Source organism: Vicugna pacos, chromosome 17 (assembly GCF_048564905.1).
Source record: "Vicugna pacos chromosome 17, VicPac4, whole genome shotgun sequence".
Lineage (NCBI taxonomy): Eukaryota > Metazoa > Chordata > Mammalia > Artiodactyla > Camelidae > Vicugna > Vicugna pacos.
Window position 1 is genome coordinate 9,401,110 of NC_133003.1, and position 22,490 is coordinate 9,423,599.

Here is a 22,490-nt window from a genome sequence, read left to right on the forward strand (position 1 = left end):
AGGAATGAATGAAAAGTTGCTTAATTGATTTTTGTCCTCTGTTAAGAGGAGATGACAATGCCTGTCTTACCCATCCCACAGCACCACTACCATCAAGCTGCTCTTTCTGAATACTGCCAAGTGTCACAGACTGCCCCATTACTGATGACGACAGTGCACAAATGAAACCATTAAACAGAAGTTCATCAAATAAAAATTCATCTACTTAAAGTCTCTAGTCCATGCCCAGCGTAAAGTTCCAGTAAAATGTACTTACACACTTGGATTCAATGCTTCTGTCATAAATCTGGCCACCAAAGAGTAATAATCAAGTCCAGCATATAACTGGTTGAAAAATCTTGGATGGTCTGTAAATTGAAACAAATTATTCATCTACACAGCCATAAAAAAAGAAAGAAAACTGTTGATACAGCAATAACGTAAGTGAATCCCTCAGAAAACGGAAGCAGCTGGGTACAAAAGAGTATACAACACTGGTTCCACTTACATGGCATTCAGTGTCTGGCAAAGCGGACCTACGGAGATGAGCGTGGGATTCTGGACACCTTTGGCAAGGCTGTATTGATTAGGAAGGGGCAGGAGTGGTCCATATCTTGATCTGGGTGATGATCACTTGCATGCAGATACGTACAATTTCACTGAGCAAAGCACCTAAGGTAGGTCCACTTTCTTGAATGTAAATTAGACCTCAATTTTTTAAAAGCATTCAAAATCTAACCACGCACAAGGGAAATATGTTGAAGACCCATCTCACAGTCCTGTCTACTGAACAACAATATATTCCTAGGCAAAACTTGAGCACTCTTCAGAGCTTTGGTTTGCCTGCTCCTTTCTGACTACAACCTAGACCCAAATCAGAACCTTGAGAAATGGATTACTGGAGCATTGCCCACATGTCAGCCTGCAGCTACCTTTACCTTCTGAAATTATCGCTGTTAACTTCCCTAACTTTAAACACATTTCACTCACCAACAGGGTTCACTTCAGGCTCCTGGCAGGGAGTGGCCTCTTACTTCCTCAGACTGCACCATTTTTTATAGCACAACTGGCATCACATAGACAGAGTAAGATGTGACTCACCAAGTGACTTACATAAACTTTCTGATTCAATGTACTTCAAAGGCAGTTGCCTTTAAGACTCGAAAAACTTCAGTTCCAACTTTCTATTTTTTTCCCCTCCTAGAAAAGGTCTTATAAAGGTTCTTGGCTTTTCATGGTGTGAATATTCACACCAAACACCAGGCTAACGGTTGGCTTGACATTCTCAATTGTAGGAAGCCCAGTGTGACAAAGAACAAAGAAGTAGGAGGCCTATTTCTAAATTTGGGTATTTGGGAACCATCTTAGTTAGTGGCCTCTCATTACAACTTATAGCATTTGGTTTTAGGGGTTTTTTTCTCTTTAAACAAGGAGTTCAACAAAAAACAAAAGTCTCAAAAGAAAATGTTTTTTCACATAAAGCACGGCCAATTTTCTCTAATCTGGCAAAGGAAACCAGACATTGCTACAAGTCATTTTAATAAGTTTTTTTTTTTTAGTTCCGTGTTAATTTATGATTGATTTCCATGGTAACATTATGGAAAATATCCAGTAAACTGAAAAATCTACTGCATTAAATGTCATTCTACACTTCTGACAGGCACTATAATAATGAGATATGTATCTCTGCTTTTGAAATGCTAACTGGGTTTTTGATACATACTCCAGACTTTCCCAAGGGAATATAAACCAATTATTTTTAGCTGGGATTTTATTATATTCTTTCCACTAAATTTAGTTCAGTGTCAGAATTCACAAAGCATAATGCCGGCACGGTCTTAAGCACTAGATTACCTTTACATCACACTGAGAAATGCGGGTTTTGGAAAGTTCTTCTCCTGCTTTTGAAACTTGTTCACTAGGTGCACAGGATATTAACCATCAGTTGGAACAGTCCCTGAGCACAAGACTAGTATCGTGTTACTGCATTTACAAAAGATCACAGTGGTTAAGCCTTGTTGTGAAACTATCACAGCAAAAACTTGCTGTGCATTCATTTTCTCCTACCTTCCTAAAGGTTTTTATTTTTTCATGGTTTTTATTTTTTGATCCTGCTGGATTTGATAAAATAATTTGGTGCTTGCCAACAGCCAAGAGTTAATCAGTACCTTCCAAATGAATCTCTCCCTGTTTAATAGTAAAAGACACCATCTTGAACAATTTTTTTTTGCATGTTCTGGGTGATCAAGATGCATAATCCTCTAAAAAATTGTATAATCAATATGCCATTTGTCAGTTTGCTGCAATGTGAGAAATGATACGTAGCAGTCATAAGAGATGGTCTGGATTATAAATGGGGGATGCAGATGGTTAAGGAGCAGACAATATTTATATATGACCCTTAACACCTCCAGTTTTTCTTTGACCTTGAGAACAAATCCACATCAGGGATTAGATGGACCCTTGTAAAAATACCAGAACCCCTAGTTTTGATTCAGGTTTCTCATCCCACAAACATGGTCACGCTCAGCTTCACGGGGAAGTGAGTACATGCTGGAGAAAACGTAAGGAGCGGTAGAGGCACGGGTGGAGGGAGCGCTTGCGAGGTCTTACTGGTTTTGACGCTGTAGCGGATGACGTCCCGGCAGAGTGCCAGCAGCCGGCCGTGCGGCTCTCCGCTGTCTCTCAGCTCCAAATCCAGGAGTTGTCTCAGCTGCTCGGGAGGCCGCCACTCACAGACCTGGAGATGCCACAGCAGCCTGGTTAACAGGGGCCGCTGGAGCGGGGTGTGGAGCCGGTGTTACAAGTGAGGACCCTGCCCTTATGAAGCTTCCAGACCAGTGGGAGAGAGATTTAAGCGTGCAGCCACAGTTCCCGGTGAGAAGAGCTGTGACACTAATGCAGATGTTGCTGGAATGGATGAGGGACCCCATCTGAAATGTGGGAAGAGTTCCTGGAGGAACGGACATCGATGTTGGTACAGAAAGAAAGAGAGGAGAAGCCAAGCGGAGATCAGGGGATGGGGTGATGCAAGGGGCCGTCTGGGTGGCAGGACAGGACAAGCAGAGGCTGAGATGTGAGGGACCCACGGCCTGTCTGCAGAGCCAAGGAGGTTTGGTGTGGCTTGAACACGGGGCTTGAAGGGAGGCAGGGTCAGAGTGAAGCTGGAATCCCCAAATAACTCCCGGATTCGCCTCTCTGCTCGTCCCCTGGCCCCGTGCAGCCTGAGATCAGCCCAGCAGCCAGAATCCAGAATGCTCGTCTTCTGTCTGAGCCATGGTCATTTCTCCGCCCAAACACCTCCAGGGGCTCCTCGCTTCCTTCAAAGCAAAAGGCTCAAGTCCTTCCAATGACCTAAAATGGTCCCGTACAACCAGCTCCCCCAGTGGTGTCTCCTCTCTCGTCTCCCCTGGCACCACCTTCCTCCTGACTGACTCTGCCCGACCATTCAGCCTCCCTTCTGTTCCTTAGATGTACCAGGCTCACTCCCACCTTGGGGTCCTTGCCCTCTGCCTGGAATACCCCCAACTCACTGCCAAATACCCTCGTAGCTAACTTCCTGACTTCATTCAAAACTTCTCAAATGTCCCTTTCTCCATGACAGCGACCCTGACTCCTTATTCAAAACCACCAGCTGGGCATTTCCCCAGCTCTAGGAATGCCCCCTAGGTTTTCCTCCTCCTACTTTTTTCCATAGCACCTGTTGCCTCCCAGCACGCTGCGTCACTCACTTGCTGCGTCCTACGTGCCCTCCAGGAGAGCAGAGACGTTGGTCAGCTTCCTCCCTGCTCCCAAGGAAGTAACACAGAGCCTGCTGCATAAGAGGGTCTCAGCAAAGGTGTGGGGAGTGAATGGATGAATGAACAAATGAAGAGATCAACAAGGCTCAGATCAGGACAGGCTTCACACGGCGTGTTGTAGAGTTTGAACACGGCTCTTCAAAAAACCACTGACCTGTTCCTGACAGGAGCAATGATGTGATCATATTTGGGTTTTAGACAATAGCTTTGGTTGCTATATGGAGACTCCAAATAAAACTGGAAATAAGAGGTTACTGCGATAAAGCAGGTGAGAGAAGGTCATAGTCTGGATGAGGGGAGCTGCTCTAGGAACGAAGCCCAGTTGGAGAGGTGAAAACGCACAGTCGTGAGGACCTGGAAGGCAGCAGCACGCTGAGGAGTGGGGAAAAACAAGCCAAAGGTGATCCCGAGGTTTCTACCTGGAACACAGGGCGAGGGTGGTTGGGGTTGGGTAGGGATGATGAGTGTCGAGCATATTTGCTCTAGGGCACCTTCAGGACATCCAAAAGGGATGTAGCAGTTGGTCTGAAGCTCTTTTGAAAGATCAGGAGCAGAGTTTCAGGAGTCCACTGTCACATGACAGAGGTGGCACAGCTCAGAGATGGGTGGTGCTCACCTGGAGGTGGAAGAAAGCCAGAGAGGCAGGAAGCCTCCCGGAAGAGTCTAGTGCTACTAAGACCAAGGAAGAAGAATGCCTTAAGCAGAAGATGGTCATCACTGTCTGTCCTGCTGAGAAGACAAATTAGACAAAGACTGAGAAGGACTCCTGGCATTTATCACCAAGGAGGTGTTGTTCTTGGCAAGAGCAGTTTGACTTGGAGAGGTGGGAGGGGAGGCCAGATTGTGTGACGTGAGGATGTGGGAGGTGAGGAAATCGAGGGAGAGGGGCAGTGTTGCTGATCTTTAAAAAGTTTAGCTGTGGAGGGGAGGAGAGAGACGGGGAGTCACCAGGGGGAGAAGCCCAGGAAGGGGGAGGTGGGGGAAATCGGGAGGAAATACCAAGTTGTGCAAATCAGACTCGGAGGTTAGAGCCATCACAGGCAGAAGCAAATCGAATTGGCTGAGACAATCAAAAGAAATGAGTAGGGAGCCACCCAGCGCAGACGCAGCTCCAGTGCATTTTGCTGAGAGAAACCAGCAAGACTCAAGACTCCAGAGGCTACCTGTGACAGGATCCCATCTGCCTTACATTCTGGAAAAGGCAGAAATCGCAGGGGTGAAAGAAACAGATCGGTGGTGGCCGGGGGCTAGAGGTGAGGGGAGAGGTGGACTAGGGAGAGGCGGGGAAATTTGTAGGGGGGTGGAATGGGACGGTTCTCGATCCTAATTGTGTTGATGGTTACCTGGCTTGTCAAAACTCACAGAACTGCACACTGAAAGGGGTGTGTTTTACTGAATGTAAATTACAATTCAACTGAAAAAAAAAAAAGTTGGCTGAGAAAGAGCATCTACCAAAGAGGGCGCTGGAAGCAATCATCTCACTAAGTGTGGGGACCTATCCTGGTCTCTGAGGAAGCAGGCTGAGTCAGGGGCAGAACAACCTCACCATCCTCTCCCAGTCCCAACATGACGTTCAACCCGACTTCACACGCAGAGCCCCCTCGTCTACTATACTGCAACTGACTTGGGGTTGCTTCACTGACAACTTAGGGTCTTAAGCTTAACTTCTTATCCTGCCTCCAATTTCCTCCCTCTGTGAGCCCTTCCTTCTGCGCAAAGGGTACCTTACTACATTGGATAGCTTGTCCTCTCCCAACTCTCTCTCCATCATTTACCTTCCACTCCCTTCACCACGCCTGCACTGACTTCTCTCTGCCCATCGAAGCCTAACTTCATCCTCATACTCTGCATCCAAGTTCAAGGGGTCCACGCCTCCATGAAATCCCCCAAGTCTGCTCAAATCACACAGCATTTTTCACATTCTTATTGGGACCCCCTATTCTCATTTCCAACAAAAACTTGTTCTTCCAATCAGATTATAAATTCCATTCAAAGCTGAGCCTTTATCTTACTTTTCTTTATATCCCCCAGGAGTGAATATAATGTCTAACTCTTGGCTAACACTCAGTTAATACTTAATGACTGAATAAAGGCCAATTAAAAAAAATTCCAGGGGAGCAGTGTACTCCAAAGTAAAGCAGGTCCAAAATATTTCTCAACTACAGATAACACAAGAAAATATGCTTTTGTTGGGGGGAGGGTATAGCTCAGTGGTAGAGTGCCTACCTACCATGCAAGAGGTCCTGGGTTCAATCCCTAGTACCTTAAATAAATTTAATAAATAAATAAATAAATAAACAAACAAACAAATCTAATTACCTCCAAAAATATGCTACTGTAAATATAATAATCAGGAAATACCTTCAGTGATTTTGCCTTGACCATAACTATTCCAAGACCATAGGTCATTTCGATCGATTTTCCTATTAATTTTCCTAAATGCACAGTACCAAAATTTCAGAATAAATACCACTTCACATTCAAAATCTGTTTTTTTAAATGACATTTTTTCTGACTAGTAAAATTGGAATAAAAAAACCTCTCTTATACACCCATTTTCTGAGAATCCTTTTCCAATATGAAGGGTGATCATTGTGATAGAGAGTAATTTTGAGATTTTAAGAGACATATGGAGGAATAACTAAGAGCACAGACTCTGAAACCAGGCTGCCTGGATCTGGTACCAGCTCTGACACTTGCTAGCATGTTCTCTCGGGCAAGGCACTTGACCTCTTGTGCCACACGGTTTTCCTCATCTCTAAAAAGGAGACAGTAAACAGTTTCTTCATCTTAGGGGTCCGTATGGATTAAATCACAAATACATATGGAGTAGTTCTTGGAACATCACCTGGCCCATGGTAAGTACTCTTAAGAGCAGATGTTATTCATAGTCATTCCAATGTCAACTTGCATCTGAATTTGAGTCTGATCTGAAACTGAGAACCAGTGATTGGTACCAGTCAGAAGTCAGACTTAACAACCCAAGATTTCCAGTCTGAGCTCAGACAAGTTCCTGACAAGCTCCTTGTCAAGACTCTCTTAAATTTTTCAACTTTTCACATCCTTTTCTACCTTCTGCTTGGTTTTTGCTGGTAACATAAAAAATATACACATGAAAATGAAAAGCAGCATGTGTTTTGGAAAGCATTGAGATCAAATCATGCGGTGATTTTCAATCTTTACTAGTATTGCTTTTCTTAATGGAGGGACTGGGAATTGAACCCGGGACCTCGTGCATGCTAAGCCTGCGCTCTACAAATGAGCTGTTTCCGTCCCCAAATCTGTACTGTTATCTAGGGCAGTTAGCCTCATCCAGTACTCCACAGCCTTATCTGGGTAAACTCTGGAGTCTCAGCCAATCTCCCAACAGATGCTGGGCTGGCAAAGTGGATGCCAAGCCTCCCAGGAAAGCTGGTTGCTGTCTGGAGGTGGAGGTGGGGTAGGGGGGTGAGTACAAACTTTGGTATCGGTGCAACCCCTTGAAACAAAGGTCTAGAGGAAATGAACCACAGCTCTCATTTTCCTGACATCTGTCCATACAGATAAACAGACCAACCCCACCCTTTCCATTCTTCGGGTTTCTCATCGTCTTTTAGCTTTACCTTCTCACTGACGTCTGTAGCCTTCAAAACCACCTCTTCCATTATTAGCCTCCAGGCTTCTTCAACAAATTTCTCTCCTGCTTTCACATCTGTCGTGGGGCCGTTCAGTATGACCCCATTCACGAGAACAGCACCCTTCCTACTTGGACCCGTCTCCTGTTGAGCCGCACCTCCTGGAAGCACACAAAAGGCAAAGTGAGAGAACCTCAGCAGAGCACACAGCAAAACCCCAGCAGGAGATGGCACAGCGTCCCAGCTTCCAAAGGGTCGTCTTCTCGTAATACACTGGAGGCCTTGAAGCTGACAGCTTCTCATGGGGTCCCAGGACTTGACAGGGTTCAAGAAAGAGAGCTCCACCTCCTATTCCTGCAGGATCTTGTTTGGCATCAGGGAATGTGGGTGCAGGAGCTCAAGAAATGTAAATTCAGCCCATTTGACTCACTCACGCAACCATCTTTCAGACACAGGTACAGAAAGATCTTTGTACACACAAGCCCGGGTCTCTCATGCACGCACACTCTCCTATGACTCAAGGGTTACCATACGTTCCCTTTTAATAAGTCATCCCTGTGGAAGAAGCAGCGACAGCAACATGCCACTTCTCTCAGTTTTACATCGTGAGCTTGTGATTAAATGACCCTCTCCCTTGTCTCTGAAAGCCTCTCCGTAAATCCACTCGGCCATGTCCTACTGGAAGGCGGATATACAATGAGATCAGGAGCAGCCTGGCGGCTGGTGGAAACCCATACTGAACACCTTTAGACATTTAAAACTTGCAATTTCGGCGCGGGCAGAAGGATGGCCCACGACATTATCAGGACTGCTCTGCAGGTCAGCGACTAAAGGTCACAAGTCAGCGAGGCACTCTGTATCGGAAAATAAAGGTTACTGCCAACTCAAAATAGCCCCCAACAAAAATAATTCTGGCAATTCAATCCACATATTCAACCGATATCTGCCACCAGCTCTGATTCAACTGCATTCTCTTTTTCTAATCATCTTCTCTCCCCTCCTTAAAAGGTTCGTGTTTGGCGAGTATGGAAATTTACAGAAACAACTTTTAGAAGTGTTTTCCAGCACGGCAGCTAGGACAGTGTCTCACTCATACTTCATCGTTCTACCTTAAATATGCCGACAGTCTGTATGTCTTGCACATATTCCTTTATACTTACTGAGGGTTCTAACAGTATTAACATTTATCATGCCCTAGTGTCGGTCTTCTCCGCAAAGTTAAATGTTTCGGTAAAATTCTGTGGCTTCATAAACCCTGGTAAACTCAAATGGTGTCTGCGAAGGCAGATGCAAAGTTCACAGAGGTTCCCCAATTTGAGAAAGATGGACTCTGTAGCAAAGGACCCAAACTTTATCCTCACCCTGGAGGGTGAACCACCCAGAGCTGCTCGGGTGAATTCTAGCTCCATCCTTTGCTCGCACTTATCTTTCCCTTGAAAGGCGTATTTAACACGGTTTTGGGCCAAGTGTTGAAGCCCCAGACTGGAGCTTTTAGATGGAGAAGCTCCACACCTGAATGCACTTTCCTCCCCCCAAATTTTAGGTCCTAAAAATAAACTGGAATAGAGGGCAATTTCTCAGCGAACCCTGGTTATTATGTCAGTAGGCAGGGCTATTATTAAGTACACAGAAAAAGTTCAATTTTTTTTTAAATCTCATTAGTAGGATTTCAGGTTTTTATTGCCCGGGGAATAGCAGCCCCTTCACAGTCTTCTTAGAGTCTCTCTCTTTCTCTTTTACACACACACATGCACACACAAATGTCAGACACCCACTTGCAACCAGAATAGGAGTGAAATTGAAATTTAAATCATCTCTTTCTCCACAGCCATCAGTTACGGAAATCCCCATAATTCAAACAATTATATAGGAGAAAATACTATTTAAAAAAACTATAAAGCATTGAATATAGCATATGCCTCTTTCCTTAATAGAGAGGTTTTATTTCTATTACCAGATGTGATTGTGTGTCTCTTCCTCCCTGACATTTGCCCGTCTTGGAAAAGACCGTCTGGAGACTGCACAGTAGGGCAAGCTGTGATCCTCGGGGGATGCACGCCCGGGACTTCTGAGCTAACTGCTAGAGTTGACGGCGGTTAATAAAACCATGCGATGACCCCTTCCTTATTGCAACAGACTGAAAGTCAAAGCCCTAATAATGACCGTTAAGGCTTTAAAGGAGCCCCTTTCCCCATTAACTCTTGGACCTCAAACCTCATCTCTTATTAGTGTCCTCCTAGCTCAGCAAGGGCCACCCACTTTGGCCTCAGCACTATCCTGCGGCTCTTTCCTTAAACATCGGCTTCTCAGCGAGGGGTCCCTAATGACCCTGTTAAACCCTGCACCCACTTCTCTCCCCCACCTTCTGTCTCTGCTTTATTTGACTGAAGGGCAGTGACCACCATGCGACATACAGCACAGACTTACTGATTCACTTGTTGAAACAGGTCTCTCCAATAGAGGTTCAGCTCTACAGAGACGTGAGCTTGTGTCTGCTCCACAACACCCAAGAACTGCCTGGAAGTTTGTAGGCATTTGATAAACATGTGTTGGCTTCTAAATAAAAGAAGCCCTTCCTGGTTCCCTCAACCACTCAGTGATGCTGTCCCCATCTCTGAGATGTCATCACAGGCCACCTGACCTGACCGTGCAGGAGACAAGTTTGGGAGGGAAAGGACGGGCCTGGGACACAGTTCATGGGCTAGAGAAGGGACAGTAGGAGCTCCAAGAAGAACCTGGGGAACAGGGCCAGCTGGGAAAACTGACTTTGAGGCCTGGATTATCAAAGGACACCATGGATGAGGGGCTACACTCTCCTCCCCACGCCATTCTTTTCACGGTGGCCACTCTCTCTGTCCCCTCCTGTCCTTTTCCATAGTCATGTGACTTCTGAAAGTCAGTCCATCCACAAGTCTCACTGCAGGAACCACACTTCAAATGTGGAAGCCAGTTAGTTGGTCCATAAACACTCTGACTTCTGAATTTCCACCAATTCCTCAACCCCGTACTTTCCAAACCCGGTTATAAACCCAATTTCTGTTTTGTTCAAAGAGATGCATAGCTCTGCCTTGCTTACAAACAAATCCAGCTTCAAATGCCCTTTCAGACGTTGAGCAGTGGCCTCTTTCACTGACATAGGATTAAATGAATTAATGAACTCTAAAGTGGCTGGCGAGTTATCCCCTGTGGAAGAGTGGGAAGAGGGGGCCACAGTGTAAGGGATGGCCCCGGCGAAGGTTCAGGACACAAGACGGTGGTCATGCGGTTCCACCCACACTGGATGGGCAGCCGTCCAGACCTCCCACCTTGTCCCTTTCCACCTTACACTGTGGTTGTGTCGAGGCTTTATTTCTTGCAACAGATTATAAATGCCCACAGAAAGGATCCATGTTTCAATGTTCGGGACATCCCAGAAAACATTTCCACTGTTGCACCCAACAACTCTTTGAAGATGAACTGGCTGACTGTGTAGTTATCTCGGAGAGTCGTCTTATCCCACCCTTTCATACAATCCAAAAATCCTCTCTACAGCCCAGTGGCCCAGACATCAGGAGAGCTGAGTTCTCATCTCAGCTGGTCACTCTCAGGGTCTCTGATCCTGGAATAACCCATCGTCTCTGTGCCTCAGTTTCCTGATCATAAAGCAGGAGATGATCTCAGGAAAGTCCTGCATGTTTGTCTGTTTCAGTACTGATAGATACGATATATTTCAGGACTGACAGCTGTATCTAATATCTATCATTTACTAGATTTACTGTTTCTGTATCTAACTATATCTATTTACCATTTGCTAGATATACATATACTAGTACTGAAGTTCACTAACATGCCGGTGGGTATGGGAACCACTGCTCTGGTTGACCTCTAAGATCCTTCCAAAATCTAACATCTTCCGTTGTCTGGCTTCTCTCTCATCCTTGAATAATTACGCATTCATTTCAACAAACATGTATGAGTCACCTTCCATGTGCCACACACCAGGCTGGGGGCTAAAGACGGGAACTGAATCATCTCCTACAGGTGCTCAAAGTCTCTTTGGGGAGTTAAGTGCTGAAAATTTACAAGAGTACAAGACACGTACAGAGTGCTTACTGGGGGCCAGGCTCTGCTCTACAAACTTTACAGACTTGACAAATTAAATTGTTACAAAAATTTCCAGTTAGTTACTCAGTTTTATAGTTGAAAAAGCTGAGACACAGAGGATTTAATTAGCTTGGCCAAGGTCACAGATCTGGTAAGTAGCGAAACGGGGGTAAATAATGCATTGAAGTTCTATGAGGCACCAACAAGATTCTGCTTGATGGGCAGCTTTGCTATTCAAAGCAGCATTAGGGAGTTAATAGTGACAGCAAGATGAATAGACTCGGGTAACTGGGAGCCTCAGAACACAACAGAAGGTAGTGGGTGTCGAGCCTTGTGATCAGGACACCACCAGAATGTTTTGAATGTGAACAATGTAGACATTCAGGGTTAAGGCTTAGGGTTAAAGAAAAAGTTCAGGTATCAGAGAAGACTTCTGAATTAGAAGACTTGCTTTCTCTTTAAATATCTGCAGTAATAAATGATAAAAAATAATTTTATAAAACCTCATCACTTCTTTAGGTGGCAACTCCACTGACAGACAGCTGGAATGCACATTCCAGTGACTCCGAATGTGCATTTGTGTCACTTCTTAGGCTTTTACAGTAGATGGGTATATCGGACCAAACATGTGAAGACCTTTATCAGTTCTCACGTAAATCTCTTATTTTGCCAGTTAAAACTGTCTTCCATGTCTTTCATGGATCTGATGGTCCCTGGTAGTTAGTCCTGCTCAGTTTATTTTCATCTGATAAATGAGGCATAGCACAGGTGTGGTCTCACCAGGTCTAAATATAGTGACTTTGTATTTCCCATTCTCTGGTCACCATGATGCCATTAATAAGGCTTCCATTAGCACCCCGGTTGATTTCAAAGCTTAAGCTTGGAAACCAGGTGGATTCTGGCCCCAGTTCTAACTGTGCAGCTGTGATCTTACCCATGTTACTGAACCTCCATGTGGTCCAGATTTCTTATCCAGCCAAGTGGAGAGAACAGCCTTGCCTACTGCGCACTGAGTCACTGGAAGGATTGAATGTGGCAGTGCCTGGAGCTCCAGAGCCCAGTGCCAGAGCAGAGCAAAGAACACAGGAAGTGGGGACGACTGTGGCTGCGTCTATGTGAACCTCTTCCAGCGCCCATGTTACAGTGTTGGCTCAGGTAGAGGTGAGAATGAATAGCCTTAGGTCTTGATCAGGAAGGCTGCCAGTATGAGCCAAGCTTCCCACACGAGAGTCTTTCCTTGTTAAGAGCAAATCAGCACTAGGGAAACAGTGCTTGCTTCTAGAGGACAGAAAGAGAAACAGGGATCAGGAGTGGATCCAGGCATCCGGCTGGGAGGCCAAGGAACTCATAGGAAAACATGTGCCAAAGACCCTGGGGATCCAGGGACATCTGAAGGTCAGGACCTGGAGAGCCCAGCAGGCCAGTCCAAGATGGGGATGAGAAACAAAACATGGGGTAAGAGGATGGTATGTATTAATAAGTTAGTAAGAGCCGACCGTGTGCCAAGCACCCAGCCTGATGCCTGGGGATATAGTAATAAACAACATAGAGTCTCTGTTCTCAAGTTGCTAAAAGTCTTGAAAGAGAATCTCTAGGGAGCCGGGGCAGAGGGTAGGGGGCAGAAAAATAGAGCTGGGAAAAAAAAATGTTTGATGAGACATCTGTCTGTTCTGGAGTTTTCTAAGTCAGGTATCTCTTCTAAGCTCAAAAAATAGCTGTCAGTGCCCTGACAATGGCTAATAAGTGTATGGTGCATTATAAATCCTATTTACTTCTTTAAATTTAATTTATTTATTTTTAATTTTAATTAATTTTAATTTTATTTTAAAAAACAAAAATGTTTTCCTTTCACTGGGCACCAGGCCAGAAATTGGGTAACCTTCTGATATTTTCAGAAGAGTAAGATTTCCCAAGACATCTACTCCTGTTGCTTGAGAAAACATTACTTGACAAACTCTATAGGCTGATACTGTATGTCTTAGCTCGTGAAGCTGTTGGGCAGGTCTCAAAAGCACCCCCACCCACCATCTCCTCTCTACACTTTATGAACTTCGATGGGTACAGCTTCAGCTTACAAGGACTTGCATGCAGCCAGGCTCCCTGAGAAAATGTGATTGGCATAGCCAGGTAGTAAATTTCACCCCCAGGCTGGGGAACATGGCTGTGGACCATGTGCTTTCACTGGGCTCAGCGGGAGCCACTGCACAGGGTGCCACGTGTTCGCAGGAGCTGCACTCCCTGAGTCTTGCCCTCTTTATCAGCCACTGCCCGTCCCCCACCACCCAGTAGTCACAGTTCCTATTGGCACTTCCCCCTCTGCCATCTTGACCCTGTACCCTCTCTGACTCTTCATCTCACTTCCCACTACATGTACTTATGAAACATTAGATGAGACTTGTTGCTTTATCAGTGACTCCTATGTTTTCTGAGATTTAAGCCTGAGTAGGGAGAATGCCCACTTTGAGTTTGCTTGTTTGCTTGAGGACTTTTCGGTCTAACCAGCATCCCAGCTGGAACCATTCTCCCCACTCAGGACGCAGTCTTGGCAATACTGTCAGTTAAGATATTTCCAAGTCCCAAGTCCTCCAGATTTCCAGTTGCCTTGACTCCTGTCTTATCCAACTCCAGTTCTGTGAGTTCTCTAAAATCCTTCCAATAAACTCCCCCAGTTAGTGAGCATAAGTCATTCCGTGTTCTGTGAAACCAAAGAACCATAACTAATATTCCGAATACGGTTTCTGCAGACATTTCCAACTAAGGAAAGTTAAAACCAATTAGACACAGCTTAGTAAGTACATTCTCTGGACCTTAAGAGTTTCGCATCTATTTTTATTATTCTCCAAAACTTGGAGGTCATCCAAGTTACTCTCAGAGAATATTGTTATTTTTTTCTCTTTTTAAAAATATGCCGCTTAAGTCCAAGTCAGGATATTTGTGACCAATGGGTAGAGTACTGTCTTAACAAAGAATCTAGAATAGCATTGCTAAAAAAATAGAAATATATATATAATAAATAAATATATATAAAATACATGTATATATATAATGCCAGCTGCTTGTGCAATTTTGTCTTTTCTAATAATAGTATGGCAGAAAGGGAACAAAAATATAATTGTACTTAGAAAATAATAATTGTTAACAACTGTTGGAAACTTGCAGGTACTGAGCTAGGTAACTTATAAGGATTCCTTCATTTAATTCTCAGAATAATCATCTTTATTAACTCCATTTTACAGATAGGAAGACTGAGGCCAGAGAGATGGCAGAGCTAGAATTCAAAGCCAGACCGCCTGCACTCAGACATGATGTTCATCATGACCACATTCTACCTTTTTCCCAAAGAAAGCAAATAAGAACGTATTTGCTTCTTGTGTCTTAACAACCGCTCTGAACTATTTGGACGCATATTTTGTACTCCTAAAGCAATAAGCAATTATCTTGGAATGATGTATTAAATTGCAATGTGCTACAATTTAACATAGTTTTAAAACCAATTTGCCAAGTGTTGACTTTGGGATTTTAAATGGTTCCATTTAACCAACAATTTAAATGAGGATTTAAATAAATGCTATAAATGGGTGCCTCGTTTGCATGATCTGTTGATTAACTCTGATGGGATGCTCATCTGTGCCCAGGGTTCTGCCTCCTGGCCTGGGCTCACCCTCTAGGTCTCTGGGTCAGTAGAGGGCAATGACTCTCGGCTCCTTAGTGGTTCAACACTTGTGTTGTGACATTCGCACATGGCCACCCTCTAGTGCAGAGGACTACGCTTCCCAAAACCCCTCTGTGGAGTTTATCACATGAGACTGGAAAGACTGTACTGAGAAGCTGCTTAGAATGGCAAAAAGACTTCTCTAAGGAGCATCTTTAAGTGGAAACAGAGGGTCTACACCACCTTCTAAGGAGGGAGGACTCTTCCTTGCAGGGCATACCCATTGCTAAGTAGAGAATGCAAATCTGGATTCAGGGACAAATTGCTCAGTAATGCTGAGAAGAAGGTGAGGCCACCACCAGCATCTTCCTCCTCATCCGTTATGTCGCACAGAATCAGCCTCCCCTCCGTATACAATCAAAGCAAATATTCCAAAAATGCTAACCTACCTGGAAGCCAACACAGTCACATAAACTACATTATAGATAGTGCCCCTGGCGTGGCAGATGCAGGAGCTCCGGGGATGCCCACATATCTCATTGCTACTCTTCTGCTGATAAACAAGGCGCTCACAGAACGCTGCAAAATCAACTGTAAAGGCATTGGCAGGGGCTATTCCACAGCTGAGACCCAACGAAGCATGAGTTTGGCTCCATCTAGAAGATGTGCCAAGGTTGGTTTTTGGCCAATTTTGTGTAGGATCAAGGGATCTTTGAGCCTGACAGGCACATACAGATAGTTTAGGGAACGTCCTCATTTTGAATTTAAGGGAACTGTGATTTAATGGCACAAAGACTGTTTGATGCTTGTGTACCCCCTTTCGTAGGTCTATCAGGTCCTCTAAGGGCTGTCCACATGACACCTCTCATAAGCATTGAGAACCGATTTCACATAAGAACAACCACCATTTATTTAGCACTTACTACGTGCCAGGTTTTGATAAGTCCTTTACCAACAGTAGTACATTTAACCCACACAACAACCCTGTGAAGATACAAAAGACTAAGACCCTCTCTGGTGAAGTTAAGCAGAAAAATAATTTATTGGGAGGGTGTATAAATTATCTATAGTTGTGCAACAAATGACCCCAAAACATAGTACGACACGACTTGTGTGTCGGCTTGGAGCTGAGCTCAGAGTGGGAAGATGAGATAGCTGGCCTGCACTCTCCTTGCAAGCTTTCATTATCCAAGAGATTAGACTGGCCTTCTTTAGCAGGTGACGGCAGGTTCAAAGACAGTGAAGGCAAAAGCCACAAAGCTTCTTGAAAGATCTTGGACTGGATGTCACATCTTTTTTTTGTTTTTTTAACTTTTGCTCTGTTGGTCAAAGCAAGGCACAAAGAAAATTGTACTTACTGATCTAGGAACAAAGCTCACCTCTTGAGGGCAGAAGGCAACATCACGTTGCAAAGTGGTATGCATCCTAGGAAGGAAGAGATTTGAAGCCATCTTTGCAACCCTCTGACCACAAATTACTCTCATTCCTCCCGTCCACAAAATATGCTCATTCCTATCCCAGGACCTCCCAAATCTTATCTCATTATAGAAACAGACTTGAATTCTGGGATCTCATTATTTGTTTCAGGCCCACAGGCAGACAAGGCTGCTCAGTTGCAGCTGCTCTTGGTCCAGGGAACCCATAAACTAAAACACAAGTTATCCAACACCACACACGACACATAATAGTGTGAAGGTCAGGATAACTGCCACCAACATGCCCTGGAAAGACTGAGGGCACAGGGCCAGGCACTGACCCGGAGCAGTTCTGAAATCTAACAAGGCGCATGTTGCATGTATTGAAGGGGGTCTGATTCTGCCCTCTGGGGTGGCTCCCTAGCCCAGTATTCTCTGTGGCTCTTGGCTCTGCTCTCTGGCAGAAGTGAAGAAGCACCCTTGCTGACAGTCTTGGAGGTAGGACACAGTGATGGGTACATGCTAGTACTTTGCAGCTTGGCCTCAGTCTCTTCTCTCATCTGTACACGTGGTTCTTGATCCCCAGAGAGGGCAGCGGCATAGAGAAGCAGCGTTCTTCCGCCAGGTCCTTTCACAGTCACACTGGCAGCTGTGTATGCCTGCACTCATGGATTTCCAGACAAGCTCTCTCGTATCCACTCTTGGCAGAGCTTCAGGAGGGCTGGTGAGTGACTTTTCTCTGACTTCTAACTTCCCCTTGTGGAATTTTGCTTTCACAGCTCCTCCCACAATCGTGTAAGGGTTCATTCCAATAATGAAGTCCTTATTCCACAATGCTCCTTACTCACAACATGTCATTACGTTTAATCTTCATCACAGCTGTTCAGATTATAGACATCCTCATTTCACAGACAAGGACACTGAGGCTTAGAGAAGTTAGGTCACTTTCCCAGGGCTTCACAGCTAAAAGATGTCAGAGCTCAGATTTGACCTCAGATCTATCTGATTTCCGAGCCTGTGCATGTGATTCCTACATTCCATCTACTGGGAGACAAGGGGTGGGGACAGTGGTGTGCTGCTGAAGTTGTTTCTGAAGAGAAAAAGACCCCGACTGATAGCATTCGCCTACTTCTATGGTATGCAGAATCCCATCAAGCTAATTTCAAGGTATCAATAGTTTACAAATTGGTTTACAAGATTTCTGAATATTTGACATTCTCATGAGCTGATGCAAGGTGGCTTCAGCCCACCACACGATGGAGACCTAGGAAAACAAACGTTCTCCAGTAAGGAAATGTAATCTTAGTTAATAAAAGTAGGGTGGGGGGGTCCTTCCGGGGTCTTGTCCATGCGCAAGCTCTCTGATTTCCAAGTGCTAGCACCTTCACCTCTTTGCCTGCGGCCTTTCTATTCTGCCCACTTGCATGGCAGACCTGATGCTCTGAAAAGTGAATACCCGTGTCAGCATCACTTAACCAACAACTGACAGAAATCGGTGTGTACACATCCAGCCTTCTTGTCCTTCATATGGTAACTCTGAGGTGTGTGTTCTTCATCAACACCCTACCCACCTAGCGGAAGTAAGCTGTAGTCACCCACCATGCGACCTTGCTTTGTAAATTATTCTCTGCCTCCCTGGGACCACCTTCCAAAGGTACCACCTATGCTCCAATCCTTGACTCGCGATCTGTTTCTGGAAAAACCAAATCAAAACAAGTGGCTGCCATTTTTTTAAGTGCCTGTGGCCCAGACAAACACTGGGCTAGGTACTTACATGTCTTTGTGCAAATCTTCATAACACATTATGAGGCAAGTAGCATGCCCAATTCTACAGATATGGAAATGAGGATCAAAGAGGTTAATTAACTTAATGGAGGTCACACACAGCTGGTCTAGCAAACAGCAGAGCTGATATTTAAACGGTGATCGGTTGCAACATCTCTTTTCTCTCCGCTAAACCAGGCAGCCCCTCTTGCCAGGGAGACTGGACTAACACAGGTGAAACAATAAAAGAACAATTAACTGCTACACTGACATACTGTATTGAACACTTTCGGGCAAAACTGTCATCATATGTATGTTCCACAATTACTTTCGAAAATTCTCTTTTGTTGTGCCATCAACTTGAAAAATAAGGCTACTGACAAATACTAGGAAATTCAATTTTTCATAGATTTTCTTTCTTCTCTATTACTGCTTCATACAAATTAGGTCCTGAAATAAAGCTGAGCCGATGGCACAGCAGAATATACCATGAGGAAAATGTGTATGCAGAAAATATGTTCCCTGGGTGTATTTTTTTTCCCCACATAGCATCTGAAACAACAGATAAGGTATGTCATAAAATACCAACTAAGTCTGTATTGATTTTGTAAGTCGATGCAAAGTATTAGGAGATCAAATAGCACAGCATTCAGAGTGCTGGACTGGGAACAGTCTTATCAGCTAGGAAACTTAAACAAAGGGAGGATTTAGCAATATATTTAAGAGACAGAAAAGGGAGTGTGGAAGTGTGAGATTCGTCAATGCTGCAGCTAAATCACCAAAACAGATTTAATATTTAATAACGGCTTGCTGACATCAAGTGATTTAGATAGTTGCTCTGCAGTATTTCCCACTAGGAAGCTCTTGGATGCTGAAATCACTAGCCCTGCACCAAGACACCACAGATGCTGGTGCAAACAAATATAAATCCAGCTCTGATTTAATCAGTATTTTGCAGGGTTGATTTCTTGCATTTAATTATCTGCTCTGACAATGTGCACGGAAAGAACACTGTGGAATTTGGAACGAGGGGCTCCTAGGCCCCATTCTAACCCTACATGGTTCTGTGGCTGCCAAGTAGTGGTTTAACCTCTGTGGTTAAATGACGCTGTGTTGTTCAGTGGAGCCGCCTTCATGAATGACCTGAGCCAGATCTTCTGCACAACTTGCCGCAGCTCCTACATCAGCACTTGCTGCTTCTCCTTGAACCTGGATGCTATGGGGACGGCTTCTTTCCTTAAACCTCGTGAACCAACCTCTGCTGGCTTCAGACTTTCTCCTGCAGCCTCCTCACCTCTCTCAGCCTTCCCAGAATTGCAGAGAGTTAGGACCCGGCTCTGGGTTAGGTGTGGGCTTCAGGGAATGTTGCGTCTCACTTGATCTTCTATCCAGACCACTCCAACTATCAGCTAAAGGACTGCGTCTCTTTCTTGTCATTCACGTGTTCACTGAGTAGCACTTTTAATGTCCCTCAAGAACTTTTCCTTTACATTCACAACTTGGCTAACTGTTGGGTGCAACAGACCCAGACTTCAACTTATCTCGGCTTTTGGCACGACTTCCTCACTAAGCTTACTCTTTCTTAGCTTTTGATTTGAAGTGAGAGACATGAGACTCCTCCTTCCCTTGAATGCATGGTGGCCTTTGTAGGGTTATGAATTGGCCTAATTTCAGTGTTGCTGTGTCTCAGGGAATAGGGAAGCCTGAGGAGAGGGAGGAAAATGGGGGAACGGCTGGTCCAGGGAGCAGTCAGCACACACACATTTAGAGATTCAGTTTGCCGTCTTGTACGGGCATGGTTCATGGTGTCCCAAGACAATGACAACAGTAACGTCAAAGAGCACAGATCACCATAGAAATGTGAGAATCATCATGGGAGAGTTTGAAATATTGTGACAGTTACCAAAATGTGACACAGACTCACAACGTGAGCAAACGCATTTGGGAAAGTGGCACCAATAGACTTGCTCAACACAGGGTTGCCACAAACCTACTATTTGTAAAAAGCACAGTATCAGGGAAGCGCAGTAAAGCAAAGTAAGTAAAAAAGGTCTGCTAGTGTCTTTATTCGGGGTCTCTAATCAATATTATGCTCCCCAGGAGTCTCCACTGATGGAAGGAGGTAACACAATCTATTTAGTCCAATCTGGTTAAAATTTGGTCAGATGCAGTAAATTAAACAGCCCTGTGAGGCAGCGCTCAGGCTTACAATGCTCAGGAAAAATGCTTGGTCTCTCGGATCTTCACTGCCCTCTCTCCTAATCGTCCTCCTGATGGCTTCTGGCTGCATGGGGAGGAAAGCAGGTGATACTCCACTTCAGGACGGAGGAGGGGTAGGGGCCCTGGCACCCTTGTCTCTGGGTAATCTCACTGGCCTACAGCTTCACTCCCTTCCCCTCTGGCAGTCATGGCTGAGCATAATCGTGGGCTCCCCTCTCTCATCTTGGTCAGATACTGCGGGTGCTCCCTGCCCAAGGCGGCCCTGAGACAGGAGGGAAGCAGGCAGGGCACAGCCATTCAAGGAATGACCCAGCAGTTAACACCAGGATGGCAGAAGAGTCAACTCCCAGTAGACGTTGGGGCTCAGGACGGCGGGAGATCTGACTTCTAGTAGACCTGGAGCGTCATTATATGCTCATTGCACTATATTACCGTGGTAAATGGCATGCCCACGTGCCACGACAGTTCCCAGGCTGACCATAAAAGGTCAAAAAGTGGGTGGTGGCCCAATTCCTGGGAACCCCAGCCTCCTCCCCAAAGTAGCTGGAATAATCCTCCCACTTGTTAGCATTTGAAGTTACCGCCCATAAAAACTAACAACCCCACACCTCAGGGCCACTCTCCCTTCTGAGTGAGGCGGCCCGCACTCTGTTTGTCGGGTGTGCATCTACTTTGGCTTTAACCTGAGCACCCAACCCTGACATTTCATGGCCTTTCTCTAGCTTTCTGAAATAGCCTACACTCTGTGCAGTATGTATCTCTCTAAATAAATCTACCTTTACTCAACTGTGGCTCGCTCTTAAATTCTTTCCTGCGTGAAGCCAAGGACCCACACTTGGCGGGGTGTCCCAGGGACTCAGTCGAGACCTCGGACACAGCCCTCCTCACGCCCCACATCTGGTTTTCCTGAATTGGCCTCACCTTGGCTGTTGGTAATAATGCAGACCCCTCTAGGCTTATGCCCTGTCCTTCACCAGCTCCTTAACAGAGCAGGTCTATCCCACTGTTTCTGCTTTGTTCTCATAAGAGACAGACCCTTGGGAGGACCAAGGGTACTCCATCCAACTACCTTCCCCTGAGGACAAGAGGGTCTCTCTGAGTCACCTCCACCTCCTGGAGAGCTAAATCCAGCCTCCCTCCCTCCATCCATCATCTTCAGGGAGCCATCACTCTTTTCCTTTGAATAGGCTGCCAGGTGGCCCCCTCTGAGAGAAGATGGTAAAGATCTCTGTTTTTACCTTCAGTGTTTCCATTAAATTACCATATACATAAATGATTTACTGCCCCTCCAGGGTCCTTGACTTCGATCTCAAGTAATAAGACAAGTCTGTCAGTACTGGCCTATCCTGCTTCAGTCTCTTTTCCTGGCCCCCTTATCCCTTCATGTCTTGAGTGGAGATTTTTCAGTGACATTTTTTTACATTAAATATTCTCTTTTTTGACCCTAACTTGATGGATACCCTTTAAAGGTGCAAAAGGGACTCTTCTCTGTACTATGGACAAAACTCCATGATTTTGTCTTTGAGGTCTAGTTCAAGGGGAATTAAAAGAATTTAGAAAGTCCTGTCTCCGGGCAATAGCCTGTTTTGCAGAACTATTGTTTTGCTCTGAGACCCTCATTTTGACCGTAGTAATCCAATCAGCAACTGTCTTGCCCTTTGCATTCTACCTGTAAAGATCATACTCCGTCTCAGGCAGACATCTACTTGCAGACAAGAGCAGGTACTCAGAAGTAGCAGAAGAAAAGCACAGTAACAGTTTTTTGAAATATCACATCCACGGAAATGCTCTAAAGTTGGATTGTGGTGACGGTTGCACAACTCTGTAAAATTTACTAAAAACTGAATTGCACAAACAGGTGAGTTTTATGATGTGGAAATCGTACCTCAATAAAGCTCTTAAAAGAATCATGCACAATGTAAAAAAGAGGCAAGCACAGTTGCTTGGCCTCCTGTCAGCTGTA

At 45.0% G+C, this 22,490-nt stretch overlaps 1 protein-coding gene across 2 annotated transcripts in view; it reads right to left on the reverse strand.

Moving 5' to 3' along the window:
- The window catches only part of GADL1 (glutamate decarboxylase like 1), a 143,704-nt gene that overhangs the window by 101,978 nt on the left and 19,236 nt on the right, over positions 1 to 22,490 (reverse strand). For both annotated transcript variants that reach the window (XM_072940917.1, XM_006200751.4), the window contains exons 2-4: positions 7,382 to 7,554; positions 2,593 to 2,719; positions 257 to 347 (exon numbers count right to left, since the gene is read on the reverse strand). In XM_072940917.1, the coding sequence (XP_072797018.1) occupies positions 257 to 347; positions 2,593 to 2,719; positions 7,382 to 7,423 (260 nt within the window). In that variant the 5' untranslated portion in view covers positions 7,424 to 7,554. The remainder of the gene's footprint in view (positions 1 to 256; positions 348 to 2,592; positions 2,720 to 7,381; positions 7,555 to 22,490) is intronic.